The sequence below is a fragment of the Podarcis cretensis genome (assembly GCF_951804945.1).
Source record: "Podarcis cretensis genome assembly, chromosome: 10".
Lineage (NCBI taxonomy): Eukaryota > Metazoa > Chordata > Lepidosauria > Squamata > Lacertidae > Podarcis > Podarcis cretensis.
In genome coordinates this window covers 42,427,521-42,444,944 of record NC_137179.1, presented here as the reverse complement: position 1 = coordinate 42,444,944, position 17,424 = coordinate 42,427,521, and the positions used below count along the sequence as shown (strand labels likewise).

At 38.8% G+C, this 17,424-nt stretch overlaps 1 protein-coding gene across 4 annotated transcripts in view; it reads left to right on the top strand.

Annotated features, from left to right (window-relative positions):
- The window catches only part of SYT1 (synaptotagmin 1), a 354,682-nt gene that overhangs the window by 241,306 nt on the left and 95,952 nt on the right, over positions 1-17,424 (top strand). For all 4 annotated transcript variants that reach the window (XM_079991846.1, XM_079991843.1, XM_079991845.1 and 1 more), the window contains exon 4: positions 17,237-17,421. In XM_079991846.1, the coding sequence (XP_079847972.1) occupies positions 17,237-17,421 (185 nt within the window). The remainder of the gene's footprint in view (positions 1-17,236; positions 17,422-17,424) is intronic.

The window sequence follows — 17,424 nt, the reverse complement described above, 5'->3', positions numbered from 1 at the left end:
TAGCAGAAACTGTCTTGGAAAATAAATGTCCTTCCAGAAACGTAGATAAGTGCTAATTTATTTAAGAAGGATACTTATTATTCAGAGCCATTTGCCTCCTACTTTAAACTAAAGGCAACTGTGTTATGAAACAATAACAAGATCCAAACTTTGCACATATCTATTGACATCTAGGAGGGGATGTATTAAAGTACTGGTGTGGCATCAGTACAAAATAGTGATGTTTTTGTTTTTCACCAGTGACATTTCCACATGATCAGGTGTTACTTATTTATTTTTTAAAAAAAGGTCTTCAGTGTAGTCATAAATACAGTGGTACCTCGGGTTACATACGCTTCAGGTTACAGACTCCGCTAACCCAGAAATATTACCTCAACTTTGCTTCAGGATGAGAACAGAAATTGCACGCCGGTGGCACAGCGGCAGCAGGAAGCCCTATTAGCTAAAGTGGTGCTTCTGGTTAAGAACAATTTCAGGTTAAGAATAGACATCCAGAACGAATTAAGTTCTTAACCCAAGGTACCACTGTAATTTGTCTTTCCAGGATCATCATTGCACTGAGATTTGTACATGAACAGAAGACATGAGCCAAACCATTAACACATGCACACTATGGTAGCATATTCATCTGTGATGTCACCCTTATGTCCTTAATGCTGATGCTATTTTCTGTTTCTGTCATTATGATGGGGAAAATACTTGACAGTACTTTTTTTATAAAGAGCTGTCAGTAGTAACACTGAAGGCATGGTAAAGCAGTAAATAGCTTAATAACCATATGACCTGTATGGTGGTCCCATACCTCTTAATTTGTGAGTAAAAACATTTTAAGGCAGCGAGGAACTGCTGGTGAGATTTTGAAGCTCCTTGGATAGTTTTAATTTGTGGGTAGTTTGAATAGTTAATTGAAGTTTTTCTTTTTTAAAAATGATGTCAAATGTTCAGCTCCAAAACCACCCTTAATCTAATGTCCTTTGTGTCATATACAAACAATACAGTTTTGCTTGATCTTGATCACAAGTAATTTTAATTAATTCAATCCTGTTACAGTAAAGCACATGGGTATTGCCATATCTGTAGAACTTTTAATTACCCAGATTACTTCACACAGTTTCTCTCTCATTTAACCCCACAATGAACTTCCATATTAGATTTACCCCACTTTTCTAAAAAATAAAATAAAATTCAGAGCTGCTTACGAAACAAAAATACAATAGACAACAATATAAAATACTGAATGTATTACAAAATACAAATGCAATATAAGGTATACAATTTACATATTTGATACAAAATAAAATTGCACAAGCACAAGGTATTTGACTGGAGATTTGCAACTGAGACTTTGGCATCAAAACAAAAAGTCTAGCAATTTTATCTTGGTTCCCCCCCCACACCGTCTCTTTTAAAAGAACATTTATGTATGCCTTTGATCACTTCTAAAGGCCTCATGTGGTGCTGTTCACAGATATGTCTTTATTTCTATCTTGGAACGTATTGGTCTCTTTTCCACCGAAAGATTCCCAAAGTACCTTATATAGATCTCTGCTAAATGACTGCATATATATATATATATATATATATATATATATATTTAAATGAATCAGAAAATTCATGCATGTGTATGCAGCTCATTGTGGACAAAGATTTCTGGATCTGGTTGTTTGTGAGTTTTAGTATTGCTTCATGTCCCTGCTCAGCTATGAAGTTGACCCAAGGATCTAATTGGACAAATTTCTCTATTAGCCTAGCCTGCTTTACAGGATTCCTGTGAAAAGAAATTGATTTCTCAGTACATTGAAGAACACTATAAAAGTCAACAGTGGCAGATAGAAGAGGCATTTTATATGTTTAAAATGTTTTTTTCCCAGTTTACCTCTTCATAAGTGATCTGTATACAATGTAAAATTAATCCATACTGGGATTATTAAAGATCAGGCTTTACGTACTCAACTGTTTTATCTATCTTTTTAATTTAACCAATAACTAGCACAGATTTAACAAACTAGTGAAATTCAACTATGAATCTTTTGGGAGATCACTGGAAAAGGAAGAAGTTTTGCAAACCAATATTAATTCTTCACAGCTTTTTTAAAAAGTGCATCGACTGCTGTCTGATATTTTTTGCTCAAAGCAAGATCCAGGGTTGCTTTGTAATGCTGTGGGAAAAATAAGGTCTTTGCAGAAATAGCAATATGATAATCTGACAGGACTCAAGAGATAGATGGTGTCTAGTGTTCTCTCTCCCCTGAACATTGGTGTTGTTCTTGTTGTTTTCAATAGATATTAAGCAGTTGTCAGTATCTCATCTTGTCACATACTTGTTAAACCTTGTGGATTTGGGGGGTATTAAATGCTAATTATTTTTATTACACCTTTTCAAGGTTTAAGTTAGCATATAAATATAATAAAAATCAGTAAAATACAGCAACACTGCCCACAAAGAAGCAAGCAATTACATTCAAATGTGAACAAGGGGAGGTGCTGGCTTGTTTTTTGTTTTTTTTTTGTAGTTTGCTACAAACATTTGGCTACCTCTTCATTAGAATGTGCTATTTCAATGTAGTTTTGGGCAAAAGTATTCCCCTGAATGCAGTTATATGGCCTTTGCAGCTAATCCATAGAGATCACCAATACAAAACAGATGGTGCTAAAGGAAAACACTGGAAATGGACCTTGTCAGATTTTGTTGCTGTGATAGACTGTCCCAGAGTGCAGAAGCAAACATTATGTTCCTATCCTTCAATACTAAATGAGTCTGGACAAGAAACTATTTCCTCCTATGAACAAAATCTGACAGATTCAGCTACTGGTGATGCCGAAATTATCCCTTGAATCCATTGGTACTCACTTGCTGAAATACGGAAGTAGGAAATAGTGTCTACTTGTGTTGGTGAAAAGTTAAATGGTATGTTCTCTAAGAGCTATTTAACACGAATTGTGCTTTAGCACTGACTGTCAAGTGACCCTATATATGTGATGGGCTGTTTAGGCAGAACTGGGGGTTTTAGTTTTATTTTTGAATCCCTTCAAAAAGTCAATAAGTTTCTGGAACATTCTCTCTCCTCCTTTCTCTGTCTCTCTTCCTGCCATTAGTAAGATTAGTAAATATATCTACATTTGCATGCATCATAAATCAAAATAAAGTACAATGTAATTCTCAAAACTTTACGTTTCCATGACAGTATTTCATCCATGAATAAGCATTATTGATATTCTTGTATCCCACTATCCAACACTCAGCTGAAGTTCCAAATGTCTCGTTAGCTAAGAGAATATAATATGATTAGGATTGTAGTCATGCTAAGTCATACTGCAGAAAACCAATAAATACTAATATTGTATCTACCCTTACAGTAATTAATTAATAAACCACGTTCATGTTAGATAAATCTAAATGTTTTACAGTGGCATTAGTGTATAGTGCCCCAGATAATTCATAAATTCTTAGCCATCTTTCAAAGCACAGTGTTACCTTGGGTTAAGTACTTAATTCATTCCGAAGGTGCATTCTTAACCTGAAACTGTTCTAAACTTGAAGCACTACTTTAGCTAATGGGGCCTCCTGCTGCTGCTGCTGCACCGCTGGAGCACAATTTCTGTTCTCATCCTGAAGCAAAGTTCTTAATCCAAGGTACTATTTTTGGGTTAGCGGAGTCTGTAACCTGAAGCATATGTAACCCGAGGTACCACTGTAGTCAGAGGTGTAATTAGCATTGCAGAGTTGAAAGACTGTCATTTCCACTGACTTGGTTTGACCCATTATTTGCAGTTTGTTTCTATATGTTGGTTAAGAGAGTGGATTTTTATAAATTAATTTTATTTCAGCTACTGAGCCATTTGAGATTATGCTCATTCTTTGGAGAATGTACAAGGTTCAGGTGATATATGCACATTTCTTAAGGCCTGATGGAGGGTATTTATATTGATCTGGACAGGTTATCTGTGCATTTGTGATGAAGCCTGATGAGCATGCACAGTGACCAGTTGTAATGCAGATTAACCACTAACCTTACATTACCAGAGAGAGAGAGAGAGAGAGAGAGAGAGAGAGAGAGAGAGATCTCCAGTGTCAACCAGTTCTGAACTACTCTTGACAAAGTGTTATGGCTGTATTTCAAATAATTTCAAGAAGGACAAGCAAATATCTTTTGGAGGTACTAGATATTGTTATACAGTAGTTTGTGGGATAGCAAAAATCATAGATGTGCAATAATAATAGAAACAGGTGCCATGTTCTCCTTTGAAATATAGAATGGGAACACAAAAAATGCATTTTTTAGCAGTCATGATCAGGTTCAGCAGTCATGATCACAGTTCAGTGCCAGTTGTCTGGTGACAATCAGGTCCAGCTGGTGCCAGTTGCCTAACCTTGGATGTCCCCAGGGCACTTGCTGTTTTGTCTTGATAGAGAAGAATGTGTTCGTGATGCAGAGGCTATGATGTGAGCACAAATCAAGCAGCCTTTATCTGCTGCCAATACGAAAGTGACTTATGCTGTTGCCCCATGTGTGATGATCACCCCAACTCTGTCACTAAAATCTCCCAGCAGGAATAGGTGTCTGCAGGCTGGGACCATCCTGAAATTCTCGTCTAGTTGTGCATAGAACTGGTCCTTGGTCTGTATGTCAGAGCACATATTGGGAGTCTAGGCACTCAATTTGTTAACCAGATGAAAGGTGGAGGGAACGCAAGCGTTCTGCGCCTTCGGTTGGCGGTTCTCTTGCAGACAGAAGAGAGTTCCTCACTGTTAAGCCTACACTATGAATATTGCTCCGGATGCCCTCCTTGCTAGAAAAATGTGTAGTTCTTCTCTTGGAAGCTGCCATTCAAAATGAGTCTAGTCTCTTGTAAAGCAGCAATGAAAATGTTGACCATTTTCAGCTCATGGTCTATGATGGCCATCATCCACGAGTCATTGACCTGCCACAGTAGACAAGCCAGGACACATGGTCCTGATGTTCCAGCCTCCTAGGGTTTGTTTCTCCTTTTGTTGTTCGGTCCACTTGCCAAGTGATACTCTGAGCTCCAAGCACCCATTGCAGCAGATGGACAGTGGCGGGTCAACACTTGATTGACTGGACACTGCCCAGCTTAAGGTGGGTGGTAGCTGACCAGTGAGACATTATGATCTCTTCCAAAGACAACACTTAGTGCTCATACCTTATGCCTATCAGGTTGAGCTTATAACTCATAACTGCTGTCTTCTGCATTGTTTTTGCTGCGTTAACAGCACCGAAGTGATGTCTGCAGGGCACAAGCCAGAGCAATGTTTGTGGATGTTCTGGGCTGCCCAGACGACACAACTCTGCTCTCTGGCTTACTAATGTTATCCAAAGAAAAAGAAAGCAATGCATGTGGCACCAGCTGTGCTGCAGGAATTGCTGGAAGGAGCCATACAAGAAGTCATCTGACCACCTTACGGACTCCACTCCAAATTAGTGTAGGGTTTACTCCTTAGCTCTTTTTTCTCCTGAAGATGTTCTGCAAGGCAGGGGAGGTTTAGGTTCAGAGTTTTCCTTCCATCAGATTATGTTGGTGTTCTCTTTTCTTGTGGTAAAACAAGCAGAATTCAATGGATTATTTGTGAAATAAAGCACTCAATTCCCTTTGTACAAATAACACCAAAGAAATGCAGGAAGAACGTAACACCAAAGAAATGCAGGAAGAAAGAGAGAACAGCTTCACATCCTATCTCATTGATATTTATTACTTTTCTGGTATCCTTATGTAATTTGCATTTTTCTAAAAACTAAACAAAAGAAAAAAGCAGCGAGCAGTTGTTAGTCTATGAAAATTGGTTGTTGTGCTCTAAGGGTGATGCAACTTTGGATTTGATTAGATTCTATTAATGAGATCAAATGATGCTTTTGGTCTCGAGAAGCTAATGCAAACGAAATCTATTTATCACCTTGGCAGTGGTCCTGCAAGGAAGTTAATGACCATTACTGTGCTACTACCAAGCCAATCAGAAATCATGCTTTTTGTGCAGAAAAGCTGAAGCGAGCAATCAATCATCATCATCATCATCATCATAATGCTGTTAAATGGGAGTCTAGAAAGGAAAGGAAAGCAACTTGGCCATTAACTTCAAATGCACCCTGGAAATGGGTTTCTTTGTGTGCAGAGCACCCCTGGTATCATGGTTGCAGCCTAAGAGATCTTTGCAGCATGAAATAGCTGAAAACACCAGGCAAGGGAGACATTCACACTTAGGTGCTTTATTGTGTGTATAGGACAGGGATAGATGGACAGATAGATTAGATAGTTATAGAGATATAATTTATTTCCCCAAAGAATAATAGAACACATTTCTTACATCAGACGTCTAGGTTTTGTGCAGACCAGGACTCATCTAATAGAATTTTCCCCTTGTCTCAGTTGCGTAAGTATTTCATAGCTTCCATTTTCGATCCATAGACATACTCAAATCAAAACCTCACTTATAACTCATTCTTTGCTGTAAAGCTTATAAAAGCACTCAACAATAGCAAGGCAATTTAGGAAGTTGCATTGTTCAACACCAGGCATCAAAGTCTTTTGTCATTCTTCTGCTTTGTCAACCTGGTGACCTTCATTCTTCATAGTGATCTGGATTGCAGGATGAGTGAAACCATACTGGATATAGCTTTTGTTGTTGTTCTTACAAACAATATGCATCAAATCGCTTGTTGTGATTGCAACTTTGTATTATTTATTTGTTATATTTGCATCCCACTATTCCATCAAATTCTGATTCTCAAAGTGCAATCCCAATCCTCTTTTCATACTGTTTCCTAGAAGAGGTTAAGGTGTCTATATGAAGCCATTAGGAGTAGTCATTTAAACATCTGGGGTGGGGTCACATGTGATAATAATCTTAAACCAGCAGTTCTTGGAAATTTCATTTTAAAAAGGAACTGCTTCTAGTTCAAGATCATCCAAAAAAGAACTAGTTCCAGTTCCAGTTCCAGTTTGTCCCTTTAGAAAACTACCTAGTTCCGTTCAAGTTCATCCAGTTCATGTTTAACAGTTCATTAAAAGTTCATAAAAAGGTCATCCTTGGCAAACAAAAAACAGCAATCCACATGGTACAAGCTGCTGTGCTGAAGTATATGGTCCAAAAGTACATCATGGGCCACAGACAGACAGAATGAAAGCAGATGAAGCTTTCACCATCTTTGTATTTCCATAATAGAAAATGTTTTCTTTGTTTCATTTGTGCCAACCACACAGCTGTTCAAGGCACAATGTGCCACTCACTTCGTTCCTGTGCCTATATTTCTCAGTGCAAACTGCTCCTTTTGGAAGATACTGAATGTTTTTAGCAGGGAAGATACAGGAAATATCTAACATTCCTTCTTTCTGATTGTGTGATTAAGTGACTAATCATCCTTCGTTACACCAGCACCTCCATATCTGCTTAACAAGCCAAAGAACATTATCTCCTTTACTTTCTCACCTTTATAGAAGTTGGCTTAATAAGACTCCAGGTCTCCTATGGAGTGTGAGTACATGATGAAACATGAAGATGAACTACAGCCATTCAGAGTTCTACCTCAAAGTGAACTTAATTCACCCAACAGTTTTGGGACCCACTTTCAGGTGTAGTTCAGAGATTATTATTTTTACTAGTTCAACTGAACTAGTTCATTCCAAGCACTGGAAACAAACCATTTGTGCCATAATGCTTTGCTAGTAGTACACGTAGAGATGAATTGGCACACATCTGGCTCCTAAGTGATTTGATGCAACACCAGCAGTTCCTCTCTGAGGAAAGAAAAGGTATGACAAAAATCAGTGTAGCTTTTCAACAATTTGGCTAGTCAAATATGATTACTGGAATCCAATTTGGGCAAACATGGCTTTTGGCTTTTAATAATAAGGTCAGCAGGTATGGTTTGTAGTCCTTTAATGTCTTCTGGGCTGCTGTGCCTTTGAGCTGAAGTTAGTTCATCTGCTGGCGTTTGGAGCTTAGATTAATTCAGAGCTGATATTGCTGTGTAATGTGGAACAAATCATGTAGGCAGTAGCAATTGCAGCTGGCTAAGCCCACACGATTGGTACATTTTTATGTCAGACAGCTTTCTGCCTAAGAAAGATATGCTGTCATAAGTTTCATAGCATTAATCTCTTACCAAGCAACTTCCAATTTCTCTTCTTTGTATGAGACATTCTTATAGAATTATGTATGCATTTCTCAACACCAGGGAAGAGATTTCAAATGCATATAACACCCACATGCTTATGGGGAATTAAATTCATTGATCTTGGCAGGACTTACTATTAAATCAGCATGATTGGAGTAACTTTACGGTCTAGTTCTGTACATATTTTTCCAATTATGTCAACGCATCTTCTGTCTACATGACGCAGCAACTTACTTATCGCAAAAGTTGTATGTGAAAGCATACTGTGGGCAACTGTGTTCACCTCTGGTTATCCCAGTTCAAGAAGCATGTGGACAAATAAGTGGAAAGAAATAATTCAAAGAATATCTATGAGGCTGATAAAATAACTGAAAGGCAATCCTCCATGATGAGAAAATCAATTAGGTATAATGAGTGTATATTTTAAAACATTTTTGGTTGAATCCATAGCAAGGTAGCCACACTTAGCAGAACAATCCTATGTATGTCTCCTTGGAGGCCACTTACCAAGAGGAGGGGGGAGGGTTGAGGCTCAAGGAGCTCACCCCAAACTCCCCTTGCCTTGGCTGTCCTCCTTTTGGTATGTGGCAGTGACCTGCAGTGGTGGGAAGCTGGGAGAGCAACAGAGCCCCACCTGTTCAATAGGACTTTATTGAGTTTGATAGGATTTATTCACAGGTAAGCTTCAATTTCCACTGAGATGATTTCAGTGCTAGTCCTACTCAGAGTAGAACCATCAAAGTTAATGGACATAGAATCACAGAATTGTAGAATTGGAAGGGAACCTTGTCGAACCCCCTGCAATGCAGGAATATGCAGTTGTCCCTTACGGGGATTGAACCTGCGACCTAGGCGTTATCTTTTTTTATAATAATTTTTATTAATTTTCCACACAAATAATAAAGAACAATATAAAACAGTATAGCTTCAAGCTCATCGGTTCATGCCCTTTTTTCTTTGACTTCCCCATACCTCCCCAACCCTGCATCCTTATTTAATAATTCTTTAGCAACCCTTAGGTCCATTGTCTTAATTCCCTTTCATCAAAAATTTCTTAAGTTTTTTATTTACTGCTGCAATTCTTTACTTCTTACCCCCTGACATCTTAACATTCCTCAATTTTACAATTATTTTTAAGATATATTTTGAATTTCTTCCAGTCCTCTTCCATTGTCTCTTTCCCCTGGTCCCGGATTCTGCCCGTCATCTCGGCCAGTCCCATAAAGTCGATCACCTTTGTTTGCCATTCTTCCAGAGTAGGTAGTTCTTGCGTCTTCCAATACTTTGCCAGTAGAATTCTTGCTGCTGTAGTGGCATACATAAAAAAAATCCTATCCTTCCTTGGCACCATTTGGCCCACCATGCCCAAGAGGAAAGCCTCTGGTTTCTTAGGAAAAGTCCACTTAAGGACCTTCTTAATTTCATTATAGATCATTTCCCAGAAAGCTTTAACCTTTGGGCAGGTCCACCAAAGGTGGTAGAAAGTGCCTTCAGTCTCATTACATTTCCAACACTTATTATTAGGCAAATGATATATTTTTGCAAGCTTGACTGGGGTCATGTACCATCGGTAGATCATTTTCATAATATTTTCTTTTAAGGCATTACATGCAGTGAATTTAATACCGGTGGTCCATAACTGTTCCCAGTCAGCAAACATAATATCATGACCGATATCTTGTGCCCATTTAATCATAGCTGATTTCACCATTTCATCCTGTGTATTCCATTTTAACAGCAAGTTATACATTTTTGATAAGTTCTTAGTATTGGGTTCCAACAATTCTGTTTCTAGTTTTGACTTCTCTTTCTGAAATCCTATTTTCCTGTCCTGTTTAAACATCTCATTTATCTGATGGTAATGCAACCAGTCTCGAACCTTAGGCTTTAGTTTCTCATAACTCTGAAGTTTCACCCTTTCTCCATCGTATTCTAAAATCTCATGATATTTTGGCCATTTAGAATCCATATTAAGTTTTTTTACTTCCCTAGCTTCCATTGGTGACACCCACCTAGGGGTTTTACTTTCCAACAAATCTTTGTATCTAATCCAAATGTTATACAATGCTTTCCTTACAATATGGTTTTTAAAGCTTTTATACACCTTTACCTTGTCGTACCATAAGTATGCATGCCAACCAAAACTATTGTCGTACCCTTCCAGATCCAAAATGTCAGTGTTCTCAAGAAGTAGCCAGTGTTTCAACCAGCAAAAAGCTGCTGATTCATAATAAAGTCTTAAGTCCGGCAGGGCAAACCCCCCTCTATCCTTTGCATCAGTTAAAATCTTAAATTTAATTCTGGGCTTTTTGCCCTGCCAGACAAATTTTGATATGTCTTTCTGCCACTTCTTGAAACAATCCATCTTGTCCACAATCTGCAACGTCTGGAATAAGAACAGCATTCTAGGCAATACATTCATCTTAATAGTAGCAATTCGGCCTAACAAGGAAAGTTTTAACCTTGACCATATTTCCAGATCCTTTTTAACTTCTGACCAACATTTTTCATAATTATCCTTAAATAAGTTCACATTCTTGGATGTTAAGTTTACCCCCAGGTATTTTACCCTTTTTGTTATTTCCAAGCCTGTTTCATTCTGAAAACTCTCTCTTTCTTCCATTGTTAAATTTTTTTCCAACACTTTCGTTTTTTGTCTATTCAATTTAAAACCTGCTACTCGACCAAATATATCAATTAGTTCTAATACTCTTTTAGTACTAGTGTCTGGCTGTTGCAAAGTCAATACCAAATCGTCTGCAAATGCTCTTAATTTGTAATGTCTAACTCCGACCTGAACTCCTTTAATCAACTGGTCCTTTCTGATCATGTTTAACAAAACCTCCAGGACTGATATAAAAAGCAAAGGGGATATTGGGCAACCCTGTCGTGTACCTTTTTCTATAGGTATTTCTTCTGTTACCACGTTATTTACAATTAATTTGGCCTTTTGTTGAGAATATATTGCACCTATACCGTTTTCAAAACCTTGGCCTACCCCCATCCCTTGGAGATTCTTTTTCATAAAGGTCCAACAAATGTTGTCAAAGGCTTTCTCCGCGTCCACAAAAATCAAAACTGCTTTCCTGTTAATATCAACGTCCAGCAGCTCCAAAATGTCTATAATGTTTCTCACATTGTCTGACATATGTCTACCTGGGAGAAAGCCTGTTTGGTCCTTATGAATCTCTTCTGCTAACACTCTTTTCAATCTTTTTGCCAAAATGTCTGCAAAAATTTTGTAATCCACATTGAGTAAAGATATAGGGCGGTAGTTTTTAACCTGGTTCTTCTCAGTCTCTGTTTTCGGTATAAGTGAGATGAAAGCCTCTTTCCACGATTCAGGTGCCTTTTTCCCCTTCAAAATTTCATTGCAAACTTCCTTCAATGGTTGTATCAGCCATTCTTTCAGCATTTTGTAGTATTTGGCCGTCAGGCCATCTGGTCCTGGTGATTTTCCCAATTTCATGTTTTGAATGGCACCCTCTATTTCTTGTTCTGCTATTTCCTCATTTAAGATCCTTTTACTTTGTTCTGAAATTTTTGGTAGACCGTATTTTCTGATGAATTCTTCTATTTCTTGTTCGTTGATTGGCCCTTGTGCATACAATTTCTTAAAAAAACTTTGAAAACAATTGTTGATCTCATTGGGTTTGTGGATAATTTTTCCATCCATTTCTAGACTTGTTACAGTATTCATTTTCTGCCTTTTTTTCAATTGCCATGACAGAAGTTTCCCACATTTATCCGCTGATTCAAAAGTTCTTTGTCTCATTTGCTTTATCTTCCATTCTATTTGTTGGTTCATAAGCTCCATGTACTGCATCTGATAAAACTTTATTTCTCTCAAAATCTCATGGGACTTTGGTTTAGACCTCAACTTCTTCTCTCCTTCTTTTATTTTTTCTAAAATTTTTTCCTTGTTCTCATTTTGTTGCTTCCTCTTTATAGAATTTTGTTGAATTAGGAAACCTCGCATCACGGCTTTGCTTGCGTCCCAGATTATTCTTTTTTCCACATCTGTTTTCCTGTTGATCTCAAAGTAATCTTTTAATGTTTTAAGGGCCTTCTTGTGGATCTCTTCATCCTTAAATAGGGTGTCATTCATTCTCCATCTAAAGGATCCAGTTGTTGTTAGTTTCATCTCCATCTTCACCGCGTTATGGTCGGAGCACGTTTTTGGACATATTTCTACTTTTTTTGTTCTTGGCGCCAGACTGCTAGAAATCCAAATTTGGTCTATTCTTGTCCATGTCATTTTTGCTTCAGAGAAGAAAGTTCCCTCCCTCTCTAGAGGATTCCTTGTTCTCCAAATATCAATCAAGTCCATTGTTTCAGTCATTTCGAAAAAGATCTTTGGTAGTCTCCCTTCTTTTGAAATCACTTGTCTCTGTGCTTTGTCCATATTTGTTGAGACAACTCCATTCATATCTCCCATCATTAGGATTTTATAATCTAAAAAGTCAACTAATGTCTCATGCAACTTCCTGAAGAATTCGGCCTTCCCTTCATTTGGGGCATAAACTCCCACAATTAGTATCTTTTCTCCTTGGATTTGTATTTCAATTGCCAGGTATCTTCCTTGTTCATCTTTAAATATCAATTTTGGAACCAACTTTTCCTTTGCATAGATCACCACACCTCTTTTCTTTACTTTGTCTGATGAGATAAATTCTTGACCAAGTCTCTTATTTATCAGTAGTTTCCTGTGTATCCTGGCAATATGGGTTTCTTGCAAACATATTATATCTAATTGTTCTTTCTTCAAAATGTGAAAAACCTGTCGTCTTTTCCGAGGAAGGTTCAAACCGTTACAGTTCCAACTAAGGAGTTGCAGAGACATTTTGTATTTAAGTATTTAAGTAGCTGTTCCTCCAACTGCTCCAAGCTTCTGCTCTTCCTCCGATGGTGGTGGTAAAAGTCCAAATGACAAATTTGCTATATCAGGCGGTTCCCTCTCCTCCACGGTTCCTTTCTGCAAATCCTCCAGGTATCTCTCCAGAAATTGTTCTTTGTCCTGAATTGTTTTTATTTTAATCTTCCTTCCTTTAAAGTTAAAGGACAATCCTTGTGGAAACTCCCATCTGAATGGTATGGTGTTTTTCTTCAGCAGATCTGCTAGGCTTTTATAATATGTTCTCACCTCTAAAATGTATTTGGGGATGTCCTTAAAAATCTGTATCTGACAATTTTGGATCACCAATGCCTTCTGATAATGCAGATTCAATATTTTATCTCTTTCTTCTTTTGATCTCAGTGTAATTAAACAATCCCTTGGTTTTTTATCCTGCTTTCTACCCAATCGAAAAGCTGATGTTATCTCAAATTCATCCTCTTCCTCCCATTCCTCCTGCCAAAAAGTTATAATGTTCTCTGTAAGAAATTTCACAAGGTTGTCCCCTTCCCCTTCAGGCACCAATCTAAGTTTTAAGTTCTTCTCTTTACGTTGAAGTTCCAGTAAGGAGAGGGCTGCATCATGCTCATTCACTTTTTTAATAATAGGCCCAAACTTTTCCCTTGTCTCTTCAGCCGTTATTTTTGCACTTTCTGCAATCTTTCGTGTTTCTGAATTTTCCTGAATTAATCTATTTATAGAATCTGTGTTAGATTTAACACTAGCTGTATTCACATCCAATCTTGTTGTCAACTCAGTTAGTTTTTTAGAGTTCTCTGTCGATAGCTTTGTCAGTGCTTCCAGGGATTGATTTATTTTAAGTAGTGCCTGAGTCATAGGATCCATGGAAGCTGGTGTTTTTTCCTGTGCAGCTGAGACAGTTCCTGATATAGAGCCCCTTTTCTTGTGAGATTGTTTTGCTTTCAGCCTTGTTACTATCTCTTCTGTAGGGGCACTCATATCCTCAAGGTCGTTTTCACAGAGTTGATTTCCAAGTGGAAAATCCCACTGTTACTTTTCCCAGTGCAACAGTTTCACTTGAGACCCTCTAGAGGGAGCATTCAATTGTATCCAAGTGGCAAGGATAAAGAGAAACAAAGAAGCAAGGAAGTATAACAGTAGCCAAAAGTTTCCAATATCCAAGCTGTAACGTCTCTATCTTCTATGTGGCCAAAATGCAACAGAATAATTCTAAGGTCCAGTAACTTTGTTACAAGCAAACCCCCGCTTCTCAAAGTTTGACAGTCCACGTCCCGGTGCCTTATTTGGGCAGCCCGACCCAGGGGGATTTGGCAATGGAAGATCTTAATTTTCCAATAATTTTCCAGCAGGTTAGCAGCGTTCCAGTCCCTTCCCCCCTCCTCCTGCCAATCTGGGGGGAAGTTTTAAGTCCGATGTCAGTTTGACAGCTTAAAAAAATAGAAAGGTTCCCTTTAAATGCAGCTTGATTTTCGTTACTTTATCTCTTCTGCAGTTCCGGGGAGGCAGACTTCCTTAATTTATGCCTTTCCCGTTTTCAGCCGAATTTCTTATTTAATGTCCCGTTACTTTTCCAATCTTACTCACGGGTGCTGTGGTCAAATTCCAATTGCAGGAAGGAATCGGCGCTCTCCGCTCATGGCGACGCGGCTTCACTCCGCTAGCTGGGTGACGACTCTCAGCACCGCGCTTTCCCCGATGCCGCTCAGAAGCCTTTAAAAAGGCTCCCTCACAGTGCCGGGGGGCGCAAAAGGTGCCCACCGAATCTCCTTTGTTCACAGGCTCCGCGCCTGTGATTTTAGGGGTCCCCCGCTTGCCGTAGCGGGTAAGACCCGAACTAACGAAGCAGTCCTGCCTCGGAGCTCGAGGCTCGGACCGCCATTAAGCGCTGGCGCCGACCGGAAGTCGACCTAGGCGTTATCAGTACCACACTCTCACAAACTGAGCTATCCAGGCTAGCATAAGTACATGACTAATTTAGGATTAATGTGTCTCCTTAGAGTAGGACTTAGTTGAATACAACTCCCTGTGACCAACTTCACTCCTCACGGGCATTAATGAAACCCACCTCTGCCACTGCTGTTGTTTACAGGATACAATGAGACTGGCATATTTGGTAGCGTTTAGTAGCAATGGTGGTTTCCACAGAAGCTGGGAAACATTTGTTGTTGTTTAGTCATTTAGTCGTGTCCGACTCTTTGTGACCCCATGGACCAGAGCACGCCAGGCACTCCTGTCTCCCACTGCATTGGGAAACATTAGGTTTAAGCAAAAAACATGGGAAACATTAGCTTTAAGGGGGAAAAAATTATATGGTAAGCCTTCTTTGTCATATGGGCTCTTCCCAACTGTGAAAAACATCTGTGAAAAATATGTCAGCACACCTGACAGCCATAATCTGCATCTACACCAATTTATCCCTCATTTTTATTTATGACTCGTGATGGGAAGATGGGAAGAATTTATGATTTGTGATGGGAAGGCGGAAAATGAGGCGGAATGGCTGGCACAGCAGTAAATTAAACTGCAAACCATGCCCCCTCCAAGCCGCCCGGTTTGGCGCTTACCTGTGGGTGTGGTGTGCCAGCCAGGTGAGTAGGGGAGGGGGCGCCCCCTGCATGACACAGAAATCGCGTCCCGCCCACAACACCTCCCATCTTGGATGAGGAGAGGCCTTATCCCCACCCATTTCTTGTGTAGTATTACTGAAACAGCCATCTTGAATTCCCCCAAAATAGGAAGATGGACAGATAACTAGTGTTCCATAAAAGTCTTCTCTGTCATCAGATGATAGGAGGATGGATTCATCAAGAAACAGATAAATGAAAATAATTATACTGCATCAAGAACTAGATTTAATCTGATGCAAGCCTGAGCCCCAGAATTTCTTTTCAATTCTAGGATTCATTAGCCTTAGGTTGTCTGAAGGAAAGACACAGCCAAAGTCTACAATCTTATAGGTATGATGTTTGAACAAGCCTGAATCCCAGGACCTCTCATGTTAGAAATTAGTGTGGGTGGCTGTGCCATTTTTATTTTTATTTTTTGATACAGCTTCTTGTTATCATGGATTCATGCATTCAGTTCATCTTCACTTCATTACTTTAAACAGTTAATTGTCATTCGTTTTCACTATCCGCTCCATTTTCTTTTTGTAATTCACTGGCACCACCTGTCAGGCTCTATTCACCCTTCCGTTTTGTGAAACATAATCGTAGAGACTTCTGTGTAAGTTGTTTGGCAGAATATATCGCAGATCTGATGGGCTGGGTACATCTCTGGAAGCAAACACGGCTGCTTTTCTTAAATCCTGTTTTACAAGATTTTAATGAAATTTTAATCGCCATATAGAAAAGGTTATTATAGTGATCACACCAAAGTTTAGTTATATAATTGAATTTTTCATCACAGGATCTTCACTGGTTTTGATTCTGATCCTTGCTGAAATCAAATGAATTTTTTCATCACGGTTGCTGTGAATGTTGTTTTGCGTTATAGCAGTGGCTGCCCGGATATCCATTTTGAATGGATAAACTGAATGCTTAGGATTTTCTGATTTATTGAAGTAGACTTGTGCACGTGCACAAGCACATGTGTGTGTTTAGCATTAAAACATGAAGAGCATCGGGAAGATATGAATGCTAACAACATAGATCTCTTTGAATTGGGTAATCATCGCCCTTGGCTAGTGTTCGCTGACGACTTTGACCTGCATCTGAGTCACTGTCAAGAAAAGGCAGCAGCAAGTGGAGAAATGTTGCTCATTATATCTGGCTGTGTTGAACACATGCACTTGTTTTCTGAAGCTCTGAATGAGACAAGTACCCAGCCAGCTCCTGCTGACTCGAAGCTAGCTTGATTTACCAGGTCATAATGCAAGGTGGGTTAAAGGGATGATTTTAAAGCCAGCAATGAATAATTCCCTGAACACAACAAGCATAGTTAGAAGCCCAGGGGACCTGGCAAACTATAGAAAAGCAATTGTTTATCCACAGCAGTCTCCTACTGGTTTGTGTAGATAATTCATATTTTTGTTATATAAACTTTATTTGCATGAGGTGAAGTATAAAAGAGAAGCATACGAAATCTGGAGTTCTTTTGTTTAGGAGATGCAATTGTTTTTTAGATATATTTTCTAAAGGCAGACTCTCTTTGCTTTGTTCCTTTTCTCTTAATCTTTTACTAACAGTGTGAAACTTTGTTCTGTGTCTTTGTGTGTGTTTTCTCTTCACAGTGCCACCTTGGGCCTTAATAGCCATAGCCATAGTTGCAATCCTATTAGTCCTTACCTGCTGTTTCTGTCTGTGTAAGAAATGCTTGTTCAAAAAGAAAAACAAGAAGAAGGGCAAGGAAAAGGGAGGAAAGAATGCAATTAACATGAAAGATGTAAAAGATTTAGGCAAGAACTTGAAAGATCAGGTA